We start from the raw sequence: 26,756 nt of genomic DNA, 5'->3' as shown, positions 1-26,756 counted from the left end.
ACGATTTTAATAATTTTAACTTTTTATTTTACTACACATTATTTTTTTTCCGTAGAAAATAAAGAACTAAATGATTCTATTCTTCTAAAAAATTTTTTTTATAAATAAACTTTCTTCCTTTATAAAAATAAAATTTTTAAAAAGATACTCATACATTTTTTTTTTTTTTTGCATAAATTTTACAAGCTAATTTTAATCTCCAGCTATACAAATAAACAGGATTTGGGAATTACATTTCTTTCTATTTACTTGTGTACAACATTGATAAGCTTATAATCTCATGCATAGTCAGTGTTTATCGTCTTAACACACAAACATTTTTGTACAACTTCCTATTCCGGTTTCTGAATTTTATACTCATGCTAATTGTTAAGTTATAAAACTGAAAAAAAATTGATTAAAAATTCGATAAAGTACATATAAAATATATCAATAAATAATAGAAAATTAAATAAATTACAATTATTTTGTTTCTAATTTAAACCAAACTTTATCGTCTACTTTTTTAGGTAACTTATTTTCGAGATTTTTTATCTTCATTACATTTCGAACTCTCTTGTAACGTTGTTTATAGGCAATTCTTTTCTTTCCAGGATTATTTCTTTGTTTCCAATCATATAGCAACCCCTTCGCGTATTTATCATCAGATTTCCTTTGTCTAAAATTGAAAAAAATAAAAATTTAATTAAAAAAATATTTTTAAATCTGTTGATAAACTTTATTGATTTTTTGTTTTTTTTTTGCTGCTGTAACTGTAAGCGAGTTTGTTTCCATCGGGGATTATTACAGTATTAAAAAGTAAAACTGGTTAATATAATTCTTAAAAATAAAAGTTCTAATTCGCAGTTTCAACACCAACAGATCAATAGAAAGAGAAATGATTAAGAGGAAACTTTTAATAGAAATAATCGAAACAAATGAAAAGTTAATTTTATATCAAGACATTTTCCCAAATTCTTTATAGAGATGAAGTAATTGAAGACTTGTCCGCGATGAAGAAAACCTTAACTGGTTTTTTTATATATTTTTTCAGAAAAAGTTTAGGATTAAATAAATCTAAGAAGGGAAAAAATTGAAAAACTATATACCTTATTTAAACAATAAATAATCTCGAAACTATAAAACTCTGCTCAATCATTTTAGAAGAAATTGAAATGAAAAATGAAGTAACATATGTGACAAAAAAAAAACCCAATAAATAAATGAATGATAGATAAAAAGAGTTAATGGACAACAATATTATTTATATTTCATTTAAATAGTAACATTGAAATAATTTTAAATAATGAATATTATAAAGTAATAGTTGCGAGTCGTAACGTGTATTAGAAGTTGCAATTTTATTTATTGTTAATTCTTATTGTGTTACATATTCACAAGTTCAATATCTACTGAGTATAAGAGTATAATTAAGCTATTAGATAACAGGAAAAATATGATAAAAGTACGAAAAATTTTCATAATTTTATACATTGAGTGTATATATTTTCGGTTAAATGCAGTTTTCATAGTTCAATTTCATTCAATATTTTATTTTTTTAACTTCAGAACGTTAAAAGTCCCTTTATATTTTTCCTCAATATGTAGTTTTTATTTAAAAAATAAATATCTTATCCCAAATATGGCTGAATATTATACAACGCATTATACTCAAAAATTCATTGTATATTTATTAAAACAATAATTTTTCTTAAACCTTAATTCGAGTCAATGAATATAATAATGTGTCTATTAAGTTTATTGACGGTAAATATGGAAAAAAAAAATTAGAACAAATATTCATAAAAATCATATTTCTCGTACAATATATTAGATAGGCTGGCTGAAACAATAAAAACGTCAGCTTGTCATTCTGGATGTTCCAGATTCCAGTCTGGGTCAACTCAGAAAGTTTCTTGGGTAGTTCGATCCTCACTAGTGGTTTACTTCTAATATGAACTTATAATAGCCATGATAAAATGTCTTTTTAATGCTTATAGCATAGATGACGTTTAAAATACCCCCCAAATAAAATATTTTCTGTTAAATAAAGTTTGAAGATTGAAAAAAAAATAATTATAAAGCATTTGAAGTAAACACATCTATAAAAACTGGTCTAATTAAATATCATAAAATCCTATTTAAAAAAATTATAAGTATATTAATTATTCTATTCTAACAATTGCAAGAAATGGCTTTAAAATATAAAATAATAAATAAATATAACAATTTTAATGTATAAAGCATGATTAACTATGAATAAAACATTGGAGGTCGCAAGTATCGGCACCGTGGTCTTCTACAATGCTGTGATAACTTAGCGACCGCATAGTTTAGTGCTTTGTTAAATATCTATTTTAATTAAATACCTATTTTAAATAACTATTCAAATTACATTCTTTGCTTTTAATAAGTGATCTTTCAAGTCTTTCTGCTACATTAAATTTGTCGACCCGAAAGAACTAAAAAGAAGTTTGGACAAGACATTAAGAAAACTAATCAGGATAAACTTTCCTTGTGTTGAGGATAACCAGGATAACTTTAAAGTTACAGTAGGTCGAGTATCAACTGATAATATTTTCGTAAAAATAAAAATTACTCATAATGATGATAAAATAATACATCTACCAGAAGTATTGTTTTTAAGAAAGTTGTGATGTAGACTAAATTTTTATTTAATAAAATATTGTACTCTGTAATTACTTAATTAGCTTATATTACTTTATTAAACAACATATAATCTGTCATTCTCTACGGGAATTTACTAGATGTAGACCTATAAAAAATACCTAAAAGTAACTTCTACCCGAAAGAGCTAAGCATTAATGAAGTAAAATGTCAAAAAATGAGGAAGTTACTTTACGGTATTATTATTTGTATGTTATAGTGGAAAAAAAGTCTGTACAGTTATCATAATTACATCATCTATTGCTTCTTTTGCTTGTGTGACATATTTGTAATAACAATATTTATCAATTTTATACTCATTAAAGTAAAATTCAAATATCTTTAACAGCTTACTTGCGTCAAAGTGAAGCATGTAATACTGTAACACTGTCACTTGATAAAATGTGAAATTTTTTATAAACATAAACGTTACAAATGCATTTGAACATTTATAGTTTTTATGAAATATACACGTTAATACAATTAATTAGAGATTAACGTACAACGCAAAATAATCTAATAATTGGCCATGTGATAGTAACTCAACCCTCTCTTTACAATTTCATAAAACCTACTTTTAGTTTCTATTGAATTTTATGATGATAATTTTTTTTTAGTTTTTCGTAACTATTTTATTAAATATAGCTAAAAAAATAATTTACTATTAAAAATGTTATAAAAACAATTAGTGGTAGAATTGCAGAAAAGAATCTAGTATTGCATTTTTATTTCCAAATTACATTTTCAATAGATTTTTCTCCTGTATAAATGGAGATAGTAAAAACGTTCTTGTGCAAAATAATTAAATTTTTTTCTATAGTAATTGTCAGAAAGATAAAGAATTTAAACATTGTTACTTTTAAAATGTGTTCAAAGGAAAGTAAATATAAAAAGAAGATTGTGTTCATGTGGAAAAATGCACTTGCTTATCAGAAACATTTAGGACATTTTCTTTAAAAAACATTAGACATAGAAAAATCTATAAAAATAAACAATTCTTCATTTAAAAATAATATTTTAAAAATTTACTACTGACAAATAGAGGAAAAAGTGACCTCTAAGACTCTTCAGCAACCCCAACAATATTACAGAAACTGTTTTAAACATAGATAATATTCAGATGTTGAATCAGATATAGCCTATAATTTAACACATAACAATTGACATTGACAGAAAGTATCTCACATTAGAAAGTTTTCGAGTATAAGGAGAATTTTGTTTTAATTCACCAGCATTTTAATTTTCGATATTTGCCTTCTGAACCTGCACCCTTAGGCAATACCTGAGTTATCTAAACCGTTAAGGTGGCCCTGACGTTCAAAAATAAAAATAAAGTGAATATTGGTCGATTCATGTATTTAATAGCAATTTTTGTCTTTATAATGGTAAGTTTCCTCATTATCATCCAAATTAGATTAGATCACAAGATCAGAAAAAAATCTCAAATGAATATTAAAGGGATTGTCATATGATTTTTATCCTATTCTAAAAGAAAAAAATAATTTTATGATTGGCACAAAAGCATTTTAAGGACGGACATATCTTTATTTCTATAATGGTAATCAACACGAAACGTACAAACTGATTAATTAACTTTTTCTTGCTTGATTATCATTAGCTTGGACTTAATGAGCCATTTGTTTTACTGTTATTTTATATTATTGGTCAACTATGAGAAAACATCGGACGTAATTCTAAATGAAACTTTTGTAGCGATCATTCACTAAATTAGAGTAATCTATTTTGCAAAACGACGATTTCATAAAAATTCCTAAAATTTCACTTTAAACGAATGAATATACGAATTAAAAAAATAAATAAATTTATTATGTGTTAATCTCTCTAGAAATGATAAATCAACCATTTTTGATTTCTTGTCTTTCAAATGATTTATCACTGCATAAGTACATATTAAATTACATATAGACCTATTGTATTTTATTTAAGATGGATTGAGGACATTAGAAAAATATTGAACACGTTAGAAATGTGAACATGAAACATTTCTAGATAAGCTGGAAATCGTCCAACGTGGAAACGATTCGTGAATGAGAAAATTCAAATAATAAAACGTTATACCAGAGATATATTTTCGGAATATTTCTCTTGAATAATGATAATATTGTTATGATTTTAACACAGAATAATCGTGTTATAAAAGAAAAATAATACTTACTTAAATATTCTTTTATTGGCGGGTATGTTGGTTACTTGAAAACCTTCGATTTGAATGAAATCCAAAATGGTATTGTTGCCCAGAAAATGACCTTCATTTGAATAAAAAATAAAAAATAAAATTATATAAATCAATTTTATTAAAATAAATTACTGTAGAAGCGATAGAAAATATAGAAATTTAACTGTGAATTAAAACTTTCTAATATTTAAAACGTGTACTTAAAGAGATACTTTCAATAAAATTTATGCCATATTTGTTTAATTATTCATTTCAATAAATTTTACTATATTTAATAGATCTTTAAAATCATCAAAATATATTTATATATGCCTATTTTATTCTAATTCATTTGAATGCATTAGGAACATTTCGATTATAAAACTAATAAAATATTAAGATAGAGAATTGGATAATTTTACTTTAATAAATTTAATAATTTTAAATTACGTTCATTATTTTGATTAATTTGAATATACAGCCTACAAAAATTACAAAAATTATTATATTTACTCTGTACTATTATTAATATAATAATTTGCCAAGCTTATTGATATGCTTACACATTCATTACGTTAAATTAAAGCGTAAATACTTCGAGTTTAACTTATTTTATGATCTTTAACGTTGTTAAAATTAATTTTGTTTCGGGTTAACATTTAAAAAAAAATCTTTTAATATAATTTTATTCAATATAAATTCATTAGCGTATATAATTAGTATCAAATAAAACTGCATTAAAATATTTTCAATTTTATAAGTTAGGCTGGGGAGAAACGAACGTATAATGTACTTCACGATGGACATGCTTCAGAAAAATACTTCTGCAGAGGTTGCCTAATATCAAGTTAGACAATATTTTTAAAGAAAATTGCAAAGACAAGATGGACGCTAATTAAATTGTGGTCCTTTCTTATTTAGTAGAAAAACATCTAAAAACTAAACGCAAACAAAGTTGTGGGTTCACCTCAGAAACTGTGAACATACATCTGTGTGGCCATTTTAAAACTTTATTTACGCATTTTAAAAAAGACACAGAAGGTTTTTAAACTGCTTCACAATGCCTAAAATTTCTTTTGATGATTTGTTAATTATTATGCTATCTGAATGATAACATAAGGCATAGAGACACAAGTGTAAAGATTGAAATCTGAAAAATAAATTTTTAGTCAATATTTAAGCTTCTAATTGTGGGAAAAAGCGATTTAAAAAAGTGTAGCATCTTTATTTTCTTGGAGTGTAATCTTTTATAAAATCAATCAATAAACTGTCGATGACAACTATTTTATGGTTTTAGAGGTAGAAGTTTATTTGATGCAGAAGGAGTAGCCGTGTGCTGGTTTATACTAATATCATCCGCTTCCTGCTGATATCAATACCATCTTGATATTACCTACTTTGCCATTATTTTCCACTTTCATCTCCAACAATGCTAACTGTAGCTGTTGGTTTTAGAAAGGATAATTGGTCTCTCCGAATATGAAATTTTTTACTTTTCCCTCTCCAGAACCAGATCTGTAGGATTCTGCTTGATTTTTAGACTTCTAACATAATTATCTTTAATAGTCTTTCGTGTTTCCATAGTGTCTTGTACAGTAATAAAAACTTTTGTTGGACTGCAATTTAAAAAATTGTAGACCTATAAATTTCCACTGTCGTCCGTTCGTTTGTCTGCCCTTCCATAATCTCTAGAACAGAATTAGATAGATGAAAGTTGAGACCAGAAATGAAAAGCTTAGAGCAAGAGGTCCCGATTAACTATATACGAACTTCCGTTCTAAACCGGAAGTCATGTGAATTCAAAACTTTTCCTTAGAATTTAGAATTAGAGTTACATGGATGACCGGCATGACTCTCTTGTTATCAGGGAAAGTATGATGAACAGGGGCAAGACACTACAAATTTTAGATGGAGAACATACATTTTAAATTGAATAAATTAAGAATAAGTGTAACATAGCAAATGGGTTTCAAAAAGTTATTTTTCTAACTGTTTAGGTGCAATAGACGGGAAGCATATACGAGTTGTTAAGAGAATAAAACTAAGAGCTACAGCTAGTGTTAAAAGTAAGCCTTTATATATGAATTATACGCATTTTTTTTTCTGTGTTATTGGCTGTTGCTGATAAACTACTACGTATATCTTCATTTATACAGATAGGAACACCTGACAAGAATAGGCTTCTCTATATTAAAATTCTTCATTTTGGGGAAAAAAAATGAAAAATAAAACCCAATAATTCCTGTGCCTACACAAATACCTGAAATTCAAATTTCTATGTCTTTCGCTTTCGTTGGAGATGAAGTATTTGAATTTATTACTTATTTATTTAGGTCGTACTCTGGTACAACTAGTCAATAAATAAAAATTTTTCAAGTTATCTAGGGCTAGATGCAACATCGAATGCACGTTTGACATTTTAATTAATAAGTGTAGAACATTTCTTAGATCGATTGATGCAAACAATAATTTTGCTGTTGACATTGTAAAATGTGTATTACATTTGTTCGCAAACGTCATGATTTCAATTTTCATGATTCTTTAGCTTTTTCTGGTTTTGAGAAGTATTGAGACAATGGTAATGTAAATATCAACCCTTATCCACAAGCTTTAACTAATTACTTTATGAGTAACGTTATGAAACGGCAGTACGAAAGAATATAATTATTAGTATAAAAATATGAAACAATAATTACGAATGACTTTTTATTCGGTTTCGAATTTTGTAGAAACGTTATCAAATAAAATGAACACATGAGTATACAACAATCCATGCTGAGATTTTGATTTGTCTTTATAATCTTCATGTGCAGTATCCCATAATAATGTTCTTTTTTCAATCTCAGATATTAATATTTCAGTATCAAAGTTTGACATATTTTACAAAACGGGCGTTAAATTGTGGCCTCTTGCATTTTTCTGCTATTGTGTCAATGATATACAGTACAAGCATTGTACAGTACGTGACGTTCGCTATAGATTGAGCACGTCGATAACACATTGTACAACATACATCTGTTTCATGCACGTTAAAAAGTATAAACGCTAAACGTGTGTGGTCTCTAATAGAACACACAATAATTCTTCAACGCAAGTCACAATGTACTCTACAACAGACGTAGTACAGTACATTATACACTCCTGTGTTCCCAGTCTTAAAGTATTTTATCGAAAATTCTATTTAAATTCATTTGTAAAATAATTATACAGATCTATTTCGTCCTATTCAAGCTATATTAATTAATAGCAATCACTGGAAAATTACATTACATCTGATTATACAATTTAATTGTTAACTATTTTTTATACTAGTTTATTAAAATCGCTACTATTAATATTATTTATTTATAGAGATACGCGGAAAGCATATATAAAAATTACCCAAGTTTAAATTTTTACATATATTTATAATTAAATTAAATAATAAAGATGATAAAATATTAATAAATTTAACAGTATAGGCCTATACATCATTTTTAAAAAAAATTTGAGACTTGGTTTTATTTACTTATTAGGATTTCTTATAAAATATTATTTAATTTATAAACAAAAATATTTCTTTTTTCTGAGACAATGTCTAAGTGAAATATATTAGAAATTTAACTTCTTTGAAAAATTTTGACTGCATCAAATTACTTTTACCGACAGTAAATTTCCATTTAAACTTCGTAAACGAAAGTTGAAAAGATCGATAAATGTTTATATAAGAGCTTTCAAGAAATAAAGAATTACTTTCATTTGAAAATTTTTCCTGATTCAAAATTAGATTATAGAAATTTTGCTTTATCTCAATTTAAAATGAGAATTAAATTAGAAATTTGTACCGGTAATTATTGAGAGAAAATGATAATAAATCAAAGAATTTTGTTTATTTAAGCGAATAAATAAAAATCTCATTATAAAGTAATTAAGGTGTTTAAAATTCGTTTAAGTATTCTTAAATAAAAGAAAGAAATAAAAGTTTTTCACCATTTTTTATAAATATCAAAAATTTAATCTTTCAAGTTGAAGTGAAGTTTAACTTCCATCTGAACATTCTCACAACAGAAAATTTAATACTGTATTTGTTTAAATTTATAAATTCTTGGGAAGAAAATAACTGCAGAAAGTTTTAGAAAAATTGAATTAAAAAAAATTATTTTTACTTTAATCTCTCTGTCTTCTTCTAATCTTATTTTGATGTCTCATTTCTAATTGAAAAGTGTCTTTATTACTATTATTTTTTTAATATTATAAACTTAATCAACATAATTTTCCATTTATTATTAATTTATTCTTTTAATGAAAATAAAATTTTAATCAAACAAAATCTCATTTTTTTTTAAATTTTAATTATAATTTTAATAAATCTTTTAATGTTAAAAAAGTTATTTTTATATCTTAAACGATAATAATAATAATAATAATTCAGAAGACTTATTAATAAAATTTTGTGAATTTTTTCTTCGTGTAATAAAGTTTAAATAATCCTATTTTTTAAAATAAATAAATAATTTCGTATATTAGATATTTATTTTAAAAAATTACAATCGTTATGAGAATATAGAGGACATATTTTTAAACTAAGCAAATTCGCTCACGCAAAATATCTTATATAAAATATTTACTAATATTTAAAAGCACTTTAAAATATAAATTCGAATAATATTTTGTCATAAAATTAACTCATTTATTCTCTTATTGCCTAAAATCATTTTTAAAGAAAAATATAACTTGAATAATTCAATAAAATATTGATTTTTCTTCTCAACATTCTTACATTTTACAATAAACTCTCCAATTTTTGTGTTTTTTTCTACGTTGATTAATATTTGTTTGCTTTTCTATCGAACAATAGCATCGATTTGGCATTTACAAAACAGAAAATCCTTAAGTATCGGAAATAAAATAGATAAAATGTTAAAAGGAAAATGATAAAATAAAGTAATATACCTGCGCCAAATGCGAAGAAGAAAGTTTCATTGGGATGATTTAGGATAAGTTGAATGACCCGATCTCCTATTTTCTTGTTTCTCTTATAAATGAATTCATCCCGGAAGTAATGTTCCATGTCACGTGCAACATCCATATCCTCTGACGTCATGTTGGTCAGTTTAGGTAATTGAGTCGTGTCTTGATTGAAAATAATAGAGTTTAAATTGCGGCAATTATAATGATGGATAAGATCATCGCTGTCTTGAGAAACATTCACTTTGTTTTCATTATCGATGCTTTGTAGGGTTTGATTAAGGGCGAATAATACCTATAAAATAAGAAAAATAATTATAATTTATCATTGGAAAATTGAAATATCTATTTATTTATAAATATATTATTGTTTATTCTTATTAAAATAATTTTAATAAATTAAATATATGAGTTAAATGTGAGAAACGAGTATTAAATTATTTAAAAAATAAGCTTTATTTTTCTATTTTTAATTTCCCCATTTGAAAATTCTTTGTGTGAAATTTAACTTTTAAATAAATGTAATAATAAATTACTTTTTTAAAATAAAGAATATCGCTTTAATTTTAATATATTTTAAATTATAATTTTGCATCTTTAAAACTTTTATATGATAACGTTTTTATTTTTCTCGTTTTGTATCAAGTTTTCTTTTTTAAATTATACATTTCTTCAAGTCAATAAAAAAAGAAAAAATATATAAAAAGTTATATTATCAAATTTCCTGTTTTATCCATATATAAATAAAATCTCGACTATTCTATAAAACAAAAATAATTTTTTGAAAATATCTTTAAATAAAACCTCAAAACTTTAGTCTTTCTTTCAATTCTATAATTTTTTTTCCGCTAAAATAACATTAGAAAAGGAAATTTCTGACTCAGAAGTAATACCGTTTGTTACAGAATCAAATTTATCTGGATTCAGCTGCTAAATCCTTATAAAAATCTCAAAATGGTCGCACCAACTATTGCTTTTTCTCGTGAGATTCTTGTCTTAAAGCACTGGAGATTGAAAAAAGCCCATTTCGATAACAGTCATTCATCAATTGGAATTTAGATTTTTTTCCACCCTCCTCTCAGCTTTTATCTTTAAGTTAAAACACTCAGAAAATAAATCATTTTTAAATATCAATTAATGAAATATAAAAACCAAACATATTACGATATTATATACAAGGATAACTCTTTGATAAATTATAAAAAGTTATACATAAAATAATTTTTAATTAGTAAACGTATCGAAATATTCAAATTTAATATTTTAATTTATTTTATTTAAATATTAATGTCCTTTTTTTAATTTTCTGTCATCTGAAGAAGATTCATTACTCGCCAATTATTTACTTCCCATTGAAACAGAAATTACTAAATTTATTTTTAATAAATTATAAAATTGATATTTTAAAATTTAATTGATGGAACATTCTATTTTTAAGTTTTAAAACATCTCGATAGTCGAAAATTTTCAAGGAAGTAGTTTTTTTAGATAATGACGTCCTCTGAAAGGGATGAAGGAAAGGTATACTCGTTATGCGAAAAATTCTATATAACGAGCTCTCATTTGGTTTTAACAAGAGAATATCAGACTCATTATAGTTACTGAAATGATCAGGATCATGATCTTTCTAAAATAATATATTAATAATAAATAAACTTTCGAAATACTTTCAGATTTGATGATACTTATATAAGTTTTGAATTAAAATTCATTAAATTCTAAACTTAATACTGTAATAAATGATGTCGATTCTAATTTTTTCCGATTGATTTTTATTTAAGTTAAATTTTGTTATATTGAATATATTATTACTTATTTTTATATCTTACCTGCGTTAAGTTTAGAGCATTAAGAGGTATACATTGCTCCTCGACTTCTTCAACAGCACCAATTTTCTTCTTCATTTTTTCTGCTTGCTGAGCCAAGTAAAGATCTAAAACGGGAATACCTTTCCAATTTACATCGTTTTCTTTTAAAGAATTAACCATAAGCATAACCCAAACTGGTCTTTTATGTTCCCAGTTTCTTGTTATAGCGTTGAGTAGATTGTCATCGGATTTGTAGTTTCTTCTATGTTCAAAATTTGTCCAAGATGGCATATTTTCCTTTATGCGATCTAAATATCTTTTAAGTCTTTGATAAATATCGTACGGTAGAATTTCTGACAAATTCTTTCCTTGAGGTAACATCTGACACTTAGCTAAAGTTGATATAGTGTAAGGATCATTTAAGTCCAGTTCGAAATACACATTATCTGATAATTGAAAGGCCTCTTTTGCGTTTTCTGGTATGTAATCCCAAACTTTAGTGTATGGAACATGAACAGTTCCAAAAAAATAGGATGGCGGATTCTTATTGATTTTCCAGAGGAAGGAAAACGGATAATCGTTCTGTAATATTAAATTTTATATATAATTTAGAAATAATTATAATTATAAATTGCTTTTATATAAAAGTAAAAATAAACGAAATTTATTTTTTTCAAATTATCAAATTTTAGTTAAATTTTTTGTTAAATTCTTCAAATTCTTACATTGGTATTACACTGTATTTAATTTTTTAATTTTTATTAAATAATAATAACTAAAGATGACTTGGATCGAATAGTCCATGAAGAAAGATTGTGAGAAGTCAGGAAAGCCTTTGACTAACCTGACCAACAATGTGTTGGAATAGGAAACGAATGACGATAATGAATAGTTTCTATATGGACCATCCCTTGGGTACGTTTTTATTAAATTATTTTAATAATGTTATACTCTATAGGATTGGATTGATGGGATAAGGCAACACAACACGTGTGATCTGCTAAGGGGAAATGTCTCCCTAGAGAGCTTTCTAAAGGAAACCGACCGCTATATAGGTGTCAGACACTATGGAAAAACTAGTGCTAGACACATGAAAACACAGAAAAATGCACGTGGTCAGGTATGAGTTCGCGAACCAGTGTTCAGTGCTTTTATCCACTCATCCACTGGTGGAGCTAATGTTATAGTCAAGTGGTATTATCTATAAGACTGAAGCGTGCAATGCCATAATGTTGTAAATGCCAAAAAACAAACTTTTCAGGAGAGAGAGAAAACACTTTTTCTAATGAACAAACTTTAATCAAATGCTATAAAAATTATTTTAACAATTTACACTTTGGAATAAAACATTGGGTTTAATTTCAAACACCTAAGTTTGATGGTAAGGAAAGAAAAAAAGTTTAAAAACAGGGTTAGAGCCATAACGTTGTAAATGCCAAAAACAATTGCAATCATAAAATTAATGTTTCTACAGCTGAAAAATAGTTTTGAATACCAAAAACTTACATTTAAATTATTAAACACAATTTACAAATTTAATATCAATTTTAACATTAAAAACTGGCAATAATCTATTAGTGACTGCTTCCTGGCTTCAACAATGTTGGGCCCATAGTTTTGGTACTTGAACTGGGCTGTAATCTTTATCAATTGTAATATAATTATGATAAATAAAGGAAAATATAAACAATAAGGTATTAATTTAGTGTAATAAAAGTTAAAATGTATTTAAAAACTTCAAATTTGAAAGATTAATGGAAGTCCGAATATCATTTTGAAATATCAAATAATAAGTTGATACAGGTTAACTATTAATAAACTGGCATTCAGTTATCCGGTTCTGCATAAAAAAACTCACTGCGTTACAAATTGGAATAACAAAATGTAAATGATTCGTAATTTTGTTATCCCTAAACCGTAACATTTTACGCTCCAAAAGTCACGTGGCTTGCACTTTGGCGCTTAAAACGTTATGGCTTGCACATAAATTCATCTTCAAAATATAGCCACTTAGAGTGCCACTATCGCCACAATATTTTTTTATAGGAAAAAACATTGCATTTAAAATTCATTTCTTCAATAATACGTATTTTGAGAAAAATGGCATTTACAACCTTATGGCATTGCATGCTTCAAGTAATGTATAATTTTTAACGACAAACTCATATGCTTTAAACTTCTTTGCGATTAAAAATATGTTATAAAACATGTACTGTATTTCAAAATTTAGAATATATGTTCTATACTTGTAAATTCGTACCATGTATAGAATACTTTTACAGAAGCATACTGTGTAATTGATGATACTTAAGAACATCATATTACCACAATTATTTAGGCGTAATTTTTGGTTTAATTTGTATAAAAAAATTAAAATATACAATAAAAATAATTTTAGATACAAATATAATTATGTTTTTGGCTTTATTTGTAATGGAAGGAGGTTTGAAAAAGAAGAACAAAATAAGAATTTGGACCTTCCTGGTACTAATTCAACCACTGGTAAGTCTACTACCCAAGAGATACCCATAAAATCATTCTAAACAATATTAATGTTAAGAAATAAAAAACACGAAGATCGAAATTTCCGGAAAGATCTTAAATTTTAATAAAAGTGACGTTTATGTTATTATTGTAATCGGATTAATTTACTTTATAGACTCAAAGGGGTTGTTTCTATCGGCTTTACTACTTTGGCAATTGTAGAACTTCATCAGAACATCCCACAAATATAATTTGGATTGTCGTTAAATTTAATGTTTCTCTCAGCTGTCAGTACTTCAAACTTTTATTATGCCTCTTCGTCTAAGAATTATTATAGGAAATGTTGATAAAGTGAAATCAAACGCAAATTAATTCTTAAATGTTATTTAGCAATCATTTAAATTTTGTTATTAATTGAAAATAATAATAACAATTAGCTGAAACAACTGTATCGACCCGAAATATTTCATTAGAAAATGATTAAATATCTTTAAAATTATATCAAAATTTAGCTTAAAAGTCTCTTTAAAATTAAAAAAAAATTAATTCAAAACTATTACAGGAAATTTAATTGTAAGATTAAATTTATAGGCTATAATATTAAAATAATTTATTATACTTTTATTTAATTTTATATTCAAAGAAATCTTCAAACAAAAAGAAATAAAACTTCAAATTTTTAGTTAAAAATCGTTTATGAATCTTTTTAAAGTATATAAACCTTCATAAACATCAATATTACATAATTTTCAAAATTTATTTCATATTTAATGTTTAATAAATTACATATAATACGAATATTATGTGATGCTGTAATTTTAATTTTTTTTTTAAATTTCGTAAGAAATTAATCTTTAAAAGAATAAATGAAGAGAAACACTTGTAAATAAAATGATTAGAGTTTATGTCTACATTATACATTGAATACACTACGTTACTTCAAAGTTAAGCTGCACTCTCATTATTAAAACGGGATTTTCGGAAAAAATTAAAATAATAATTAAAATTAAATGCAGTTTAAAATAATTTATTAAAGATTGCAAACATTATTAAACCATTTAAAACGTGATATAATTAACAGAAAGTAAACAACAATCGTTATTTACGGGTTTTGGTGTGTGACAAAGAACAGATAAAGTGTAGTTAGGACGGACGGAAGGAGCATATGTCTTCTCTTAACCAAAATATATGTGTATAAGTTTCTTTTAGAACTATCTACGAAAAAATTATTTGCAAGAACCTTGCCTACTGTATTTGCAATGCCTTCTAATGATTATATCAGACAATTCTCCAAATTTAAAGTTGTGGTACAGTTAAGTGGGATAAGAAACATGTAAAAGAATTCATCTTAAAGTGAATGTATTAATTTAACATAAAATATACACTCACTGCTCAGATATATATAATTACATATATATATATATATATATATAGTGTGTATTTAAAATTACTTTAAAAATATTAGAGAAGATCAATATTCATTGATTTCAATTGTTTTTACAATAGAAATCAATATTTATCGATTTAGAAAAAAAACATTTTAAATTATTGATTAAAATATTATTAAAGTTTAAATGTATAATCAATTATTACTTAAAATTTTAAAATCTAATGTAATAAATTATCCTCTAAAATCCATAACTGATTCTATTTTAGTGAAAATAAAACTTGTTTTAAGAAAAGAAAACTCTTCTCTTATTATTAAAATATAATTTAATTTTGATAAAATTGCCTTAATTTATTGACATAAATTTTATTAAAAAATTCATTAATTTTCATAGATTAATTAAAACCTAAAAATTAATTTTAAAACTTGTAACAATCTGTTTTATTTATACAATTCAACTTTTAATCCTCAAATTTAAGAAAATTATGAATATTAATTAAGATGATAATTAAAATTCTTAATTATCATAAATTCGTTTTACAAAATAAAAATTCAAAATTTACGATTAAAATGTTAAAGAAGATTTATAAATTTACAGATTTTTAATTTTAATTTCTTTCTCTTCTTTTTTAAAAAATTAATTAAAATAATTTATAAATTACTTTTTTCTTTAATATATAAGTAAGAATTTTATCCTTAATGTAAAGGTTTAATATATATTTTTTTCCTTATCTTAAAGAAGAAACTTTAATCAAAAGATTAATAAATTTTCCTTTACATTTTTCTAAAATAATTCTTATAAATTATTTTAACACAATTTATAAATCTATATTATATTTTAAATTGAAAACAGAAAAAACCTTTTTTCTTAATAAAGAAAATTTCGACTTCTTTAACTCTATTTTCTCTGTCGGATTGTAATTTATTATTTGAGAAATTTTTTATTTTACTTTTTTTCTAACTGAGAAATATATCTTGTGGGTAAAATTGATTGAAAATCGGCTCTTAAAATCAATTTTTTTAGACAGTAGAAAATAAAGTATAAGTCAAATAAATAACTGCAAAGTTTAATCCAGGATTATAGTTTAAAAAATTGTTTTATGAGCTATTTCGAATAATTTAAAAATGTAAAAAAGAAAATTTAAAGAAGAATCCAGTGAATATTAACTGATAATTAAAATAAAGCTCCGAACAACCAAAAATTAAGAATTAATTAACATTTTTTAGATTTTTTTCTTTATTAAGAAGATTAAGGAATTAAGAAAGTATTAGTAAAAAAACAATTAGTTAAAAAGTAGGAAAACGTTTATACGTTTTAATCAAAAGATTTTTTAATAGGATTTTTCATCAAAGGGTTTCCAAGAATTATATTAAATATTACTAATTATGTTATCATATTATGTCATATGAGAAGAATTTAAAACAAAAAACAATATAAAAATGTTTTTAAAATATGAGTTTTTAAAAATTTTTAAATGAATAATTAAAAAAAAACTTTGCATTTTTATTTCTCAGTGATGATATAAAGTTGTATTGCTTGAATCTATACAAAAATTTTAGAATGGATAGAAAATTTCTTGTTCTCTATTTATTACAAATATTTGTTATGAAGAGAATAAAGAAAGTATATATAAAATGTTTCTTTCACAACTTATTTAAATATTTTTCCATGTTTTAAAATATTAACTGTTAATTCTAATTTAAAAAATTCCTATCTCTTAATAATAAAATTTGATTTTTTAAAAATTAAATTCTTACAAAAAGATAATATAATGACTATAAAATATTCGAAATAAAAATTATAATTTTTATAATTTACATATTTATTCATATAAATTAACTCTGTAATTTGAATAATAAATTTTAATTTTTTTATGCTCACAATGAATATAGACAATTTATTCAAATTAGTATTTTATTCGTATATAATAAAATATTTTTAATGAAAAAAAAGATTATTCATGAAAAGTTAAATTATAGAATATAAAATAAAAAGAAATAAAATTATCTATGAAGATAATTTAAAAATGAATTATTTTGTGAATTAACGCCGAAAATAAGAAAAAAACTTGAATATTTATTATAAAAAGACAAGAAATTTAATTTTTTAAGATAGAGACGAGTTTTTTAAAAATTGTACATGTCAATAATGAGTAAAATTTTCATTAAGTCTGATTCTACTCGAAATATAATGCATAACTTTCTCTATTTCCTTATCCCTGGACCTATAACCGCCAAACTTTAATAGAATCAATGTTCCATATATAGAAATAACTTTGCCAAGTTTCGAAAATTTTGGTTCACCTAATCCTGAAATATAACGCAAAATAAAAGCCGATACACACACACACAGAATTCTGTAAGGGTATTTTTTTTAACATTTCTGGCTCCTCAAATATCTAAACGTCGAAAAATTCAAAAACTATGTTTTATTCTATCAATATAACAGCCAGAAGAGCAAAAGAATCTTAATTAGATAACATATCAATATATATATATATATATAATGAAATTTGAAATGTATTTAATAATATAAAAGTTAAAAAATTACATGTTCATTCTTTATTAAATCTGAAATAAAACTTTGTAAAATAAGAAGATTGTATTTGAAATTAAAATTATACTGTATTTATATTAAAGAAATCTTCAAGTATTTCATTAAATTGATCGTAATGTTTATCAAATTATCATTTCTGAATATGTCAAAAAGAAACACGCAATCGATTTCGCTTTGCAATTCAAAATACGAGCCACGAATATGGTTAATAAGCCAACTGGATGAGTAGAAACAACTGAATTAAAATCACTAACAAATCTCTGATTATCTTTGATAACTTTATGACTGAAAAAACGTTTTTTAGAACTGACTTTCCTCGCTCATTTGAGCATATGTGATCATTTCATATCTGGATAATTATTATCAGAATCAGTCTCAATTTAGGAAGAAATAAAACTATTGGATACGAAATGCCAACTTTGCAGTTTGATGATCCAAGTTAGATTTTATTTCTTTGTCCTTGTTATATCGATATTAGGAACAAAATTCTCCTACAGTTAAATCTAGTATTAACACTATCCCAAGCCTTTACAATTGTTTCTCATTACTCCATTCTCATCATTCCTTTTCAAGATCTTTCGAATTATCCGGAATAAAAGAAAACTGCAATCTTAATTGGTAATATCTGGTAAACAATTGCTGTTCGATTTACCTCCATTTTTTTTTTATCACTTTTCTTCGAAATTTAATTTATTAGTTTACATAAAATGACAAATTATTGTTAAAATAATTCTTTTTATATATATATTAGTTATCACTTTATGATAACTAATAAATTAAATTAAAAAATTCATTGAATTGATTTCAAGAAAGTCAGTTCTTAAGATAAAAACGCTTAATATGTTTTACGTTTTTAATTAATTATTTATTAATATTTTTATATTAATTTCAATATTTTTAACGTGTTATATTTTATAGAAACGGATAAAACAATTTTACCGAATTATTTTCGCAGGAAGACTGTTGCTCGTATCCATAAATACTAAATGTGTCTTTTCCACTCAACCAAATCTAAAAAAAAAAAATGAAACATTTTATCAATAAAAATTCCATAAATAAGAATAATTTAAAAATTTAAATTTAAAATTAAAAAAAATACTATAATTTATTTATTGTATCGTTAGATAATTTTAGCATTTACCTTAATTCTAAATATAGTGACAAAATGTACAAAAAACTTTGACTAAATTTGTACAAAATATATTTTGTTTTTTAATTTTTTTTAAAAATTTCTTATTGGCCCAAATCTAAATTTGTTAATTTAACTTTTGTCAAACTTAATGTTGAATATCCGTGCTGTTGAAACTTCAGAATTACAATATATATTACAAGTATTGAAATTCAGAAGTTCTCTTCCCCAATGGTTTTCCCTAAGGCAAACTGTTTTAGAAGAACACTCTATTTAGCTGTGGAATCGTGGAACTAACTAACGTATACAGCAATTACCTAAGATAATTAATCAAATTTATTCATTTCATAAAATAGACAATATTTTAATTAGTCATTCGACCATAAATTTGAACTCTTGAATAAATTAAACTTTTGAAAATGTTTACGTATACTGAGTATATCATGGAAGCGTTAAAGCATACAATTTTTAACCTACAATTCACATAATCTTTAATTTACTGTGTATCTTTAAATTTAACCGTGTTTAAATATAATTAAATTAAGTTATTAAATTGGATAAATGACGTTGTTATTGTCTTCGGATTCATTGAGATGCCTCGAGTTCTAGTGTACTAATTTATGTGTCAAATGCTACATACCCTTTTTAACTTTATTAAACAAATATAGAAAAATTTACAAAGAATTCAATCGAATATTAAGCGTATGAAGATGAAGTCGCGCTATAAATAGAGGGTCATATATGGCAGCTCTTGTCCATTTATTTTTATTTAGAACATCATCCATTCGTAGTTCGGTTCCGTCTTTGTGTTCTCGAACAATTTTCTCCTCCGTCTGCCTTTTCTTTTCTCCTGTTTGCTCTTTCATATAGTATTAGTTTCAATAACTCTCCCGAAAATTTCCTTAGTAAAGACAAGTGAAACTTTTCTTCTATTTTATTAAGTAGCCTATACAGGTTTCAAATAACAGCATTAAGTGATTGATGAAGCTTAAGAAATAGTTTTATTGTTACTTAAAATTGTTTAGAAAATTTCACATCTTATTGAAATAATTTGTCAAATGAAACAAATTATTTTGATCGAAATATCTAGAAATATACATAAGAGAATTGAAGAAAGGGGAAAAAAAACAACTACACAACTGAAAAATAAACTGAATTATTATTATGGTTTATAAAAGAAATTTTTGTACGTAATTTTAGTATATATATTATAAAAGTTTATTTTAGTTTGTTTTAAATGACAGAAATCATTATTAATTTCGTATTAACTTGAAAATTATGGTCAATATCTATAACAAAATGTCGTAGAAACGAAATTAAATCGATACATTAATAAATATTATTTCTTGTTAAAGTTTTACAATTTTATTTTTATTTCCTTTAAAGATATTTTAATAAATTTTAAAATGTAAAAACGGTTAAACTGAAGTTTCTATTTTACTCGTTTCTATTTTTATAAACAACATATTCTTATGAGAATGCTAAGTAATCGTAGGCGAATGAAGCAGGAGCCAAAATTTCCATATTAGAAGTAAAAGAAGAAGAATGTTAAGTATTTTTTACACGTTATTTTTGTTGAGATCAATAGGTCTTAGCTGAGTCGCCTTTTGACCCCGTTGATTAACAGATGTTATAGGTTCTAAGGTAGTAAAAGTGTCTTTATGTTGTGTATAACAACTATACAGACCTTACACAATACATACTTTATTATTTATGTTTAGTCTATTCATCGTTTCTGGATTCTCTTACTACATATTTTTTTTTTTAATCATAGAATGACAGAAATTAATTTAAATAACATGTTTAACACTCTAATTATATTTGATTGTAAGCTCAAATTAAATTTTAAAAAATTAAATATAAAAGATACACTGTAAATAAAGTTCTTAAATGTGTAAGCAATTATTTACAAAAATAAAAAAAATATGGAAGGCTGTCAATAAATTGAAAACGAACGGATATTTGTAGAGACTTGAAAAAGTGAGGTACAGTACGCTTAATTCTGTGGTAATTGTAAGACTCCATTCTCCAAAAGTTCTAAAAATATATAAATAAAATAATACATAAACAGATTTTTTCACTATTTTAATCTATATCACTTTCGTATATTTTTTTTACATAAAGGACTAAACTTTGAGATCAATCTATATCCGAGGCTAGGGACAAATAATTCTGTTGGCACTCTTCATATATCTTGCTTCTGCTTACATCTGTAACATCAACTAATCTTCACTGAAATTTTTTATCTTATTTTTACAGAAGGTTGCTTATTTTAAGAATATACTTTACAATTTCGTTTATTTATGACTTACGTATTATAACTAAATTAAATATAACCAAATTACTGTTGATTTTCAATTATTTTTGTATCATATTTAAATTAAAGAGAATCTTTCTAACAATGAAAAATAAGAAAAATTTATAAGAGAAGATAAACATTAAGCAATATCTTTAAGTATTTATTATTTTCATCTCCTTTAAATACTATACAATAAAAGTAAAAATAAGAAATCACAAATTAATTCTTTTTAATTCTTATTCTAGACTAAAATATCATTAAAACAATAAATATAAACTAATTCGAAAACACAATTAACTTGAATAAACTTCTGAATTTAATACAAAATTTATTGAATATAGCTTTTCAATTAACCTAATTTTGTTAAAAATTATTATCTAATTATCTAAAATGGCAAGAGAAATTTGTAATTAAGAATTTTATTTGATTATTTCATTTACTTATGCACAATCCTAATTATGTATTTTTGATTTTACTCCCTATTTACATAATTCTTTTATTTAGTTTTATTATAATTTATGTAGTAAATATGACTAATGTAATATATGTGTAGGCAAATATTTAATAACAATCGGAAATAGAAGAAAAAATCAATATTAGCATCATCTTTTTGTTTCTGTCCAAAAGTTACGATCCTTGCAAGAGATTTATGTAAAACCAATTATGATTTATTTTTAATAGGGAATTCAGTTCAGTGATATAAAAACAAATATTTAAACAAAATTAATTTATCTAAAGCTACAGTTTTAATATCTTTGAATTTCGTTACAGTTTTCGAATTTCCAAAAGAATTTAATATTTACTTACAAAGGAGTTATATATTTTTCAAAGAAGTTATAACCTTGAATAACACCTAATATTCTAATTGAATAAGAACTAATAAACCAAGCTAAGGTTTATTCTCGTGTTTTTAAATTTGTTATTTAGTAAAGACTAAAAATCTTGTAATTTTTGTGGCCCTAAGTATAAGAGGTCTTTTCTCCTTCCCTACATAATAAATTAAAGTAATAAATTATCAATATTATTTTTTATATACTTCTGGTATTCTTTAGAACTTAAGCTGTCTAATTTAGACCCACTTTATCGGATCTCTATTAGATTAAATAAGACAGTTTAAGTACTGTACATGTTATATATATATATTCTGTGATTTCTTTAACTTGTAAAGTAATTAAGAGTGTTTGAATTTTTAACTTTCATTATTCATTAAAATCGACTGTGTCAATTAACTGTATTTACAGAATTAATAGAATTTTGTAATAGGTTGATTCTACTTTCCTATTTCGGTTTTAAGTAATCAAAAAAACAAATTGATTAGTTGATTCCCTTATGTCTTGTGTCGTCCTTTTAAACTTTTAAATTTTAAATTTGTAAACAACAATATTTTGAAGTCTTGTAAAATAAAAAAAAATTTTAATTTGAATATATTAAATTCTAATACTATCTCTATTTAAAATTTATTAATTTATCTATTATTTAATATTAATTGAAAAATGGCGGATAAGTTTGATCGAAGTTTTCGGTATTACCTAACCGAATTTTTATTATTAAGTACATAATCATTAAAATTTTACAAACATTTTTGATATTTTATAAAATGTAAAGATTGTATTATTTATTTCTTTATTTTTCTTGACATTTTGAAAAGTCTTTCTAAACGGTTCTATAGAATGGTGATAGAAATATAATTATTTCGATTCGTTTTAATTATACAAGTAAAAATAATTGTATGAATTTTTAACCATACAACTAAGGCATTAATTTAAACATAATATATATAATTTTATTATTATTTTCGTTATATTTCTGTGCAAATTAAACGTAATTTTATATATTAGTTCTACAGAAATGCATCCTTTTGTGAATTTATCTTATGAATTTTGTTTTATTGTTATACAGCAGAATTATATTAAAGAATAAATCTTTATATTGTAAATTTTGAATTAGATTTTCAGAATTTAAATTATTTTAAATATTAATGAAAACGAAAAAATCTGATATAACCTTGTTTGTTTTTTTTTTGGTATTATAAGTTAATATATTGTGGATCTAGACATTATTCTTGAATGTATTTGAAATTTTAAAGAACGAATTAAAATTTTAAATAGTGTAACTATCAAACTGAACTTTGAAAATTTCATTAACTTGTTTAAATTATTATGTACTGTACTTTTCTTCTGACAAATTACTTTCAAGTCTCCTGAGGAAATAGTTACGTATAACAAGAATCCTCCGCAAGGATAAATATATTTGGGAATTAAAAACTAATTAAAAGGTCAGGTAGATCTATACGTAAAATTTTAAATTTTGTTAAAAGTCACAAAGATACTGAATCTTTTTGGATCATTTAGAGCATTCTTCAGTATCATAATTTTCTATACACATAAAAAAACAGAAGAACAAATATAAACATTTACTCGGATATTAGTTAAGTAAATTTAATTAATTCAAATATTTTTATATGTAAAAAAAACAACTTTAAGTGTAATAACCTTTTAATAAAAGGCAGAAAATTTTATTAAGTTATAAGTATATTATAATATAAATTGAACAATTTTACATTCAATAAAACTTTTGTTGAAGCGAGTTAAAGTTTAATTTATTAAAAAGAGATAAAATATAATTTTGTTGGCATAAGCAAGTTTTTCAATTATATTTTTTTGTATCTATTAAAATATAGATGATATAGTACGATGCGTTAAACATTGAATTATCTGATCTGAAATACTCTCCTGAAATTTTGAAATATTAATTCTATTAAATAAAAAAAAATTAAAGTATATGCAGTACAACTATGAATAAAATTAATAAGAAATATCTTTCATCTTACAGTTTATGAAATGAAAAATTGTTTTTTTTTTAGAAGTAAATACTTCGTTAATAATTTTTAAGTTGGAAAATTTGTAAGGAATATAATTGGAAAATATTCTATAAATCTATAAAAATAAAAAAAATTGTTATAATCACCTATAAATTACTCTAATTAAATAAAGTTAGTGGTTTTATTTGCTGTATTTACTTGCTTATAACAGATAATTGACCAGAAAAACGCTCTTAAATTGTTTTTTATGTGTAGTAATCAAGTTAAACTATCAAAAATAAATAATATAGACATGTTTGTTAAAGAGTTTAATTAATTTTTTTACAGATACGTATCTAGAAATTAATTATTAAAGTGTATACTAAAGTGTCAAGTGTAACTTATGTATTTATCAATGTATACATTGATCGATACGTAAGTTACAATAAAAAACAGATCAATCTCTTTAAACATCTAAAAAATGTTTTAAGTTAAAATTAAGTAAGAATAAATTTTTGTCACTCATAAAAAAGAATTTCTTAAATTTTGAAGGAATATTCCTGATCAAACATAAAAATAAATCTTCTACAATATGTTATAAGCAGTAGCGATTTTAAATATGCTTTAGGATCTCGCGCTTTTGGGCACTTTAGACAATTCAAATATATGCTTGTCGATCCAGTATTTGGAATCTAGCTAGGTTTCTAGAATTACAGTATTAAATATCTTGTGATACAAGCTTTACATATTTATAAACTCATAAAAAGAACTTACCAAGTGCACGCTCGCTTAGAGCCTTGCTAACTTAAAACCGCTACTGGGAATAAGTAACATATATATTTTTTAAATGATCATTTAGAAACTTATACTTATAAAAATTGTTTTCCAATTAGATTTTTATAATATTAAAGACAATAAACTTTTAAACTAAAATTGTTTACAGTAATAGCTCAAAAATTGTCTTAGAAAATATCATGGAATTCTAAATCCGCGTTTAAAATACATTATAGTAAAAACTAGAGTAATTTTAGAATAGTTTCATTTGTTTTCTAACATTTTCGAATGCATTTAACAATCTTCATGACTAGAAAACTAAATTATTCGTATATAAAAAAAAAATAGGAAAGAATACAAGAGACGATCGAATTTCTAGTTTCCATCTGACATCTTACACGTGAAAAAACAAAATAAATTTTTAAAAACGACTCATTTAATGGCAATTAAATTAAAAATCATGAATTAATTTCGAAAAAAACCCATCAAACATCATAAATTAACAGTTATAAACACAAAATATTTTATCAGTAATCGACATTAAATTTAAATATTTATTTAAAGAGAAATAAAAGGAAAAATTGTTAAAATAAAGAATTACGTTATTGAAAAAGTTGTAAAATATTTGTTTATAGGATATACAGTTAATTTTGTATACAAATATATCTCGAATTATAATACATTTTCAGAATCGAGTGTTAAAGTATATGTATGATGATGTACTGTATAGTACAGGACAGTACGTTCTTTCTATTTTATTGGAATTTATTTTCTTTTTTCATTTTCTACAAATAAAATATTGATAAAATTGATTTTCGTAGTTAATGTTAAATGGTTAAAAAGTATATTAATGGCATCTAAGCACGGAAAAGGAATCAGCAACTTTACTTCATTTTTATGGGGAATTTTTTTACAGATTTAATAACGCTGGAAAGCATTAGCGATAGTAAACATTTATTTCTAAAGGAAACAAATGCATATTTATTTTTCCACGTATTGTATATTTATTATAAAAACACATTTTAGAAAATTATTACCGAAAATTTCATATAAAAGTATACATAAAATCATAATACATCACACAAGAACACAATCAAATTTCTTATTTAAAGATATAATAATTGGGAAAACGCAATGTGTATAATCTAATAAATTTATTTAATATTATATTTTCTATTAAAAATTATTAACTAATAATTTTACAATAAATAAGCTTAATTTTCCAAAATTTATTAACAATAAAATTAATATTGAACAACTACTACATTAATTTTAGAATCTTTCTTTGATGAATGTAAGGAATTGGAGAAGAATTATTTAAATTACTGAAAAATTGTTACCGCGTTAATTTTACACTAAAGTTAAATCTTAAGATTAATTTATAATTGAAAAAAAAACCTACCAATAAAGTAAAGAGTAGAATCGAAGCCATCATTAAAGCATTGGAGGTCCAGACAAAATTCTGTATCTGGAACAGGACCTTGATATCCTTCTACTAGAATCATGTTCCCACATTCTCTCCTCTTTGCTTCCTCAAAACTTGGCTGTACTTCTTTACGTGATAAGCATACCCTTTCTTATTGGTCAGAGATTTCGCCTCTCGTGCGCAAGTACATCACTGTCAATGACGTCATAAGTTGTCTTTATTTAAACTTTCTCATTTCTTAAACTGTGAAAGAAAATCTTAAATTAATAATTAATAAATTAAATTAAATTAAAAGCAATTAAATATCAAACTTCAATTTCTTT

General features: G+C 23.9%; 1 protein-coding gene across 1 annotated transcript; it reads right to left on the bottom strand.

Moving 5' to 3' along the window:
* Positions 1 to 170: 170 nt before the first annotated feature.
* LOC136977131 (metalloprotease TIKI1-like) lies at positions 171 to 26,540 on the bottom strand. Its single transcript, XM_067272571.1, has 6 exons — positions 26,410 to 26,540; positions 18,945 to 19,016; positions 11,599 to 12,159; positions 9,755 to 10,064; positions 4,823 to 4,913; positions 171 to 658 (listed from the first exon to the last, which is right to left on the bottom strand). The coding sequence occupies exons 1-6, from the start codon at positions 26,440 to 26,442 to the stop codon at positions 463 to 465; spliced, it is 1,263 nt and encodes a 420-aa protein (XP_067128672.1). The 5' UTR covers positions 26,443 to 26,540; the 3' UTR covers positions 171 to 462.
* Positions 26,541 to 26,756: the final 216 nt, after the last annotated feature.

Source organism: Centruroides vittatus, unplaced genomic scaffold, assembly GCF_030686945.1.
Source record: "Centruroides vittatus isolate TY-2023 unplaced genomic scaffold, ASM3068694v2 contig_443, whole genome shotgun sequence".
Taxonomy (NCBI): Eukaryota; Metazoa; Arthropoda; class Arachnida; order Scorpiones; family Buthidae; genus Centruroides; species Centruroides vittatus.
Note: the sequence above shows the minus strand (reverse complement) of the source record. Positions and strands in the feature narration are given on the sequence as shown.

Coding starts and splice junctions, on each gene's coding strand:
- LOC136977131 (XM_067272571.1), bottom strand. CDS start 26,442: ATGATGGCTTCGATTCTACTCTTTACTTTATTG. Junction 10,065..11,598: donor ATGCTCTAAACTTAACGCAG/GTAAGATATAAA, acceptor CTTATTTTATAG/GTATTATTCGCCCTTAATCA. Junction 4,914..9,754: donor CTTCTTCGCATTTGGCGCAG/GTATATTACTTT, acceptor ATTCAAATGAAG/GTCATTTTCTGGGCAACAAT.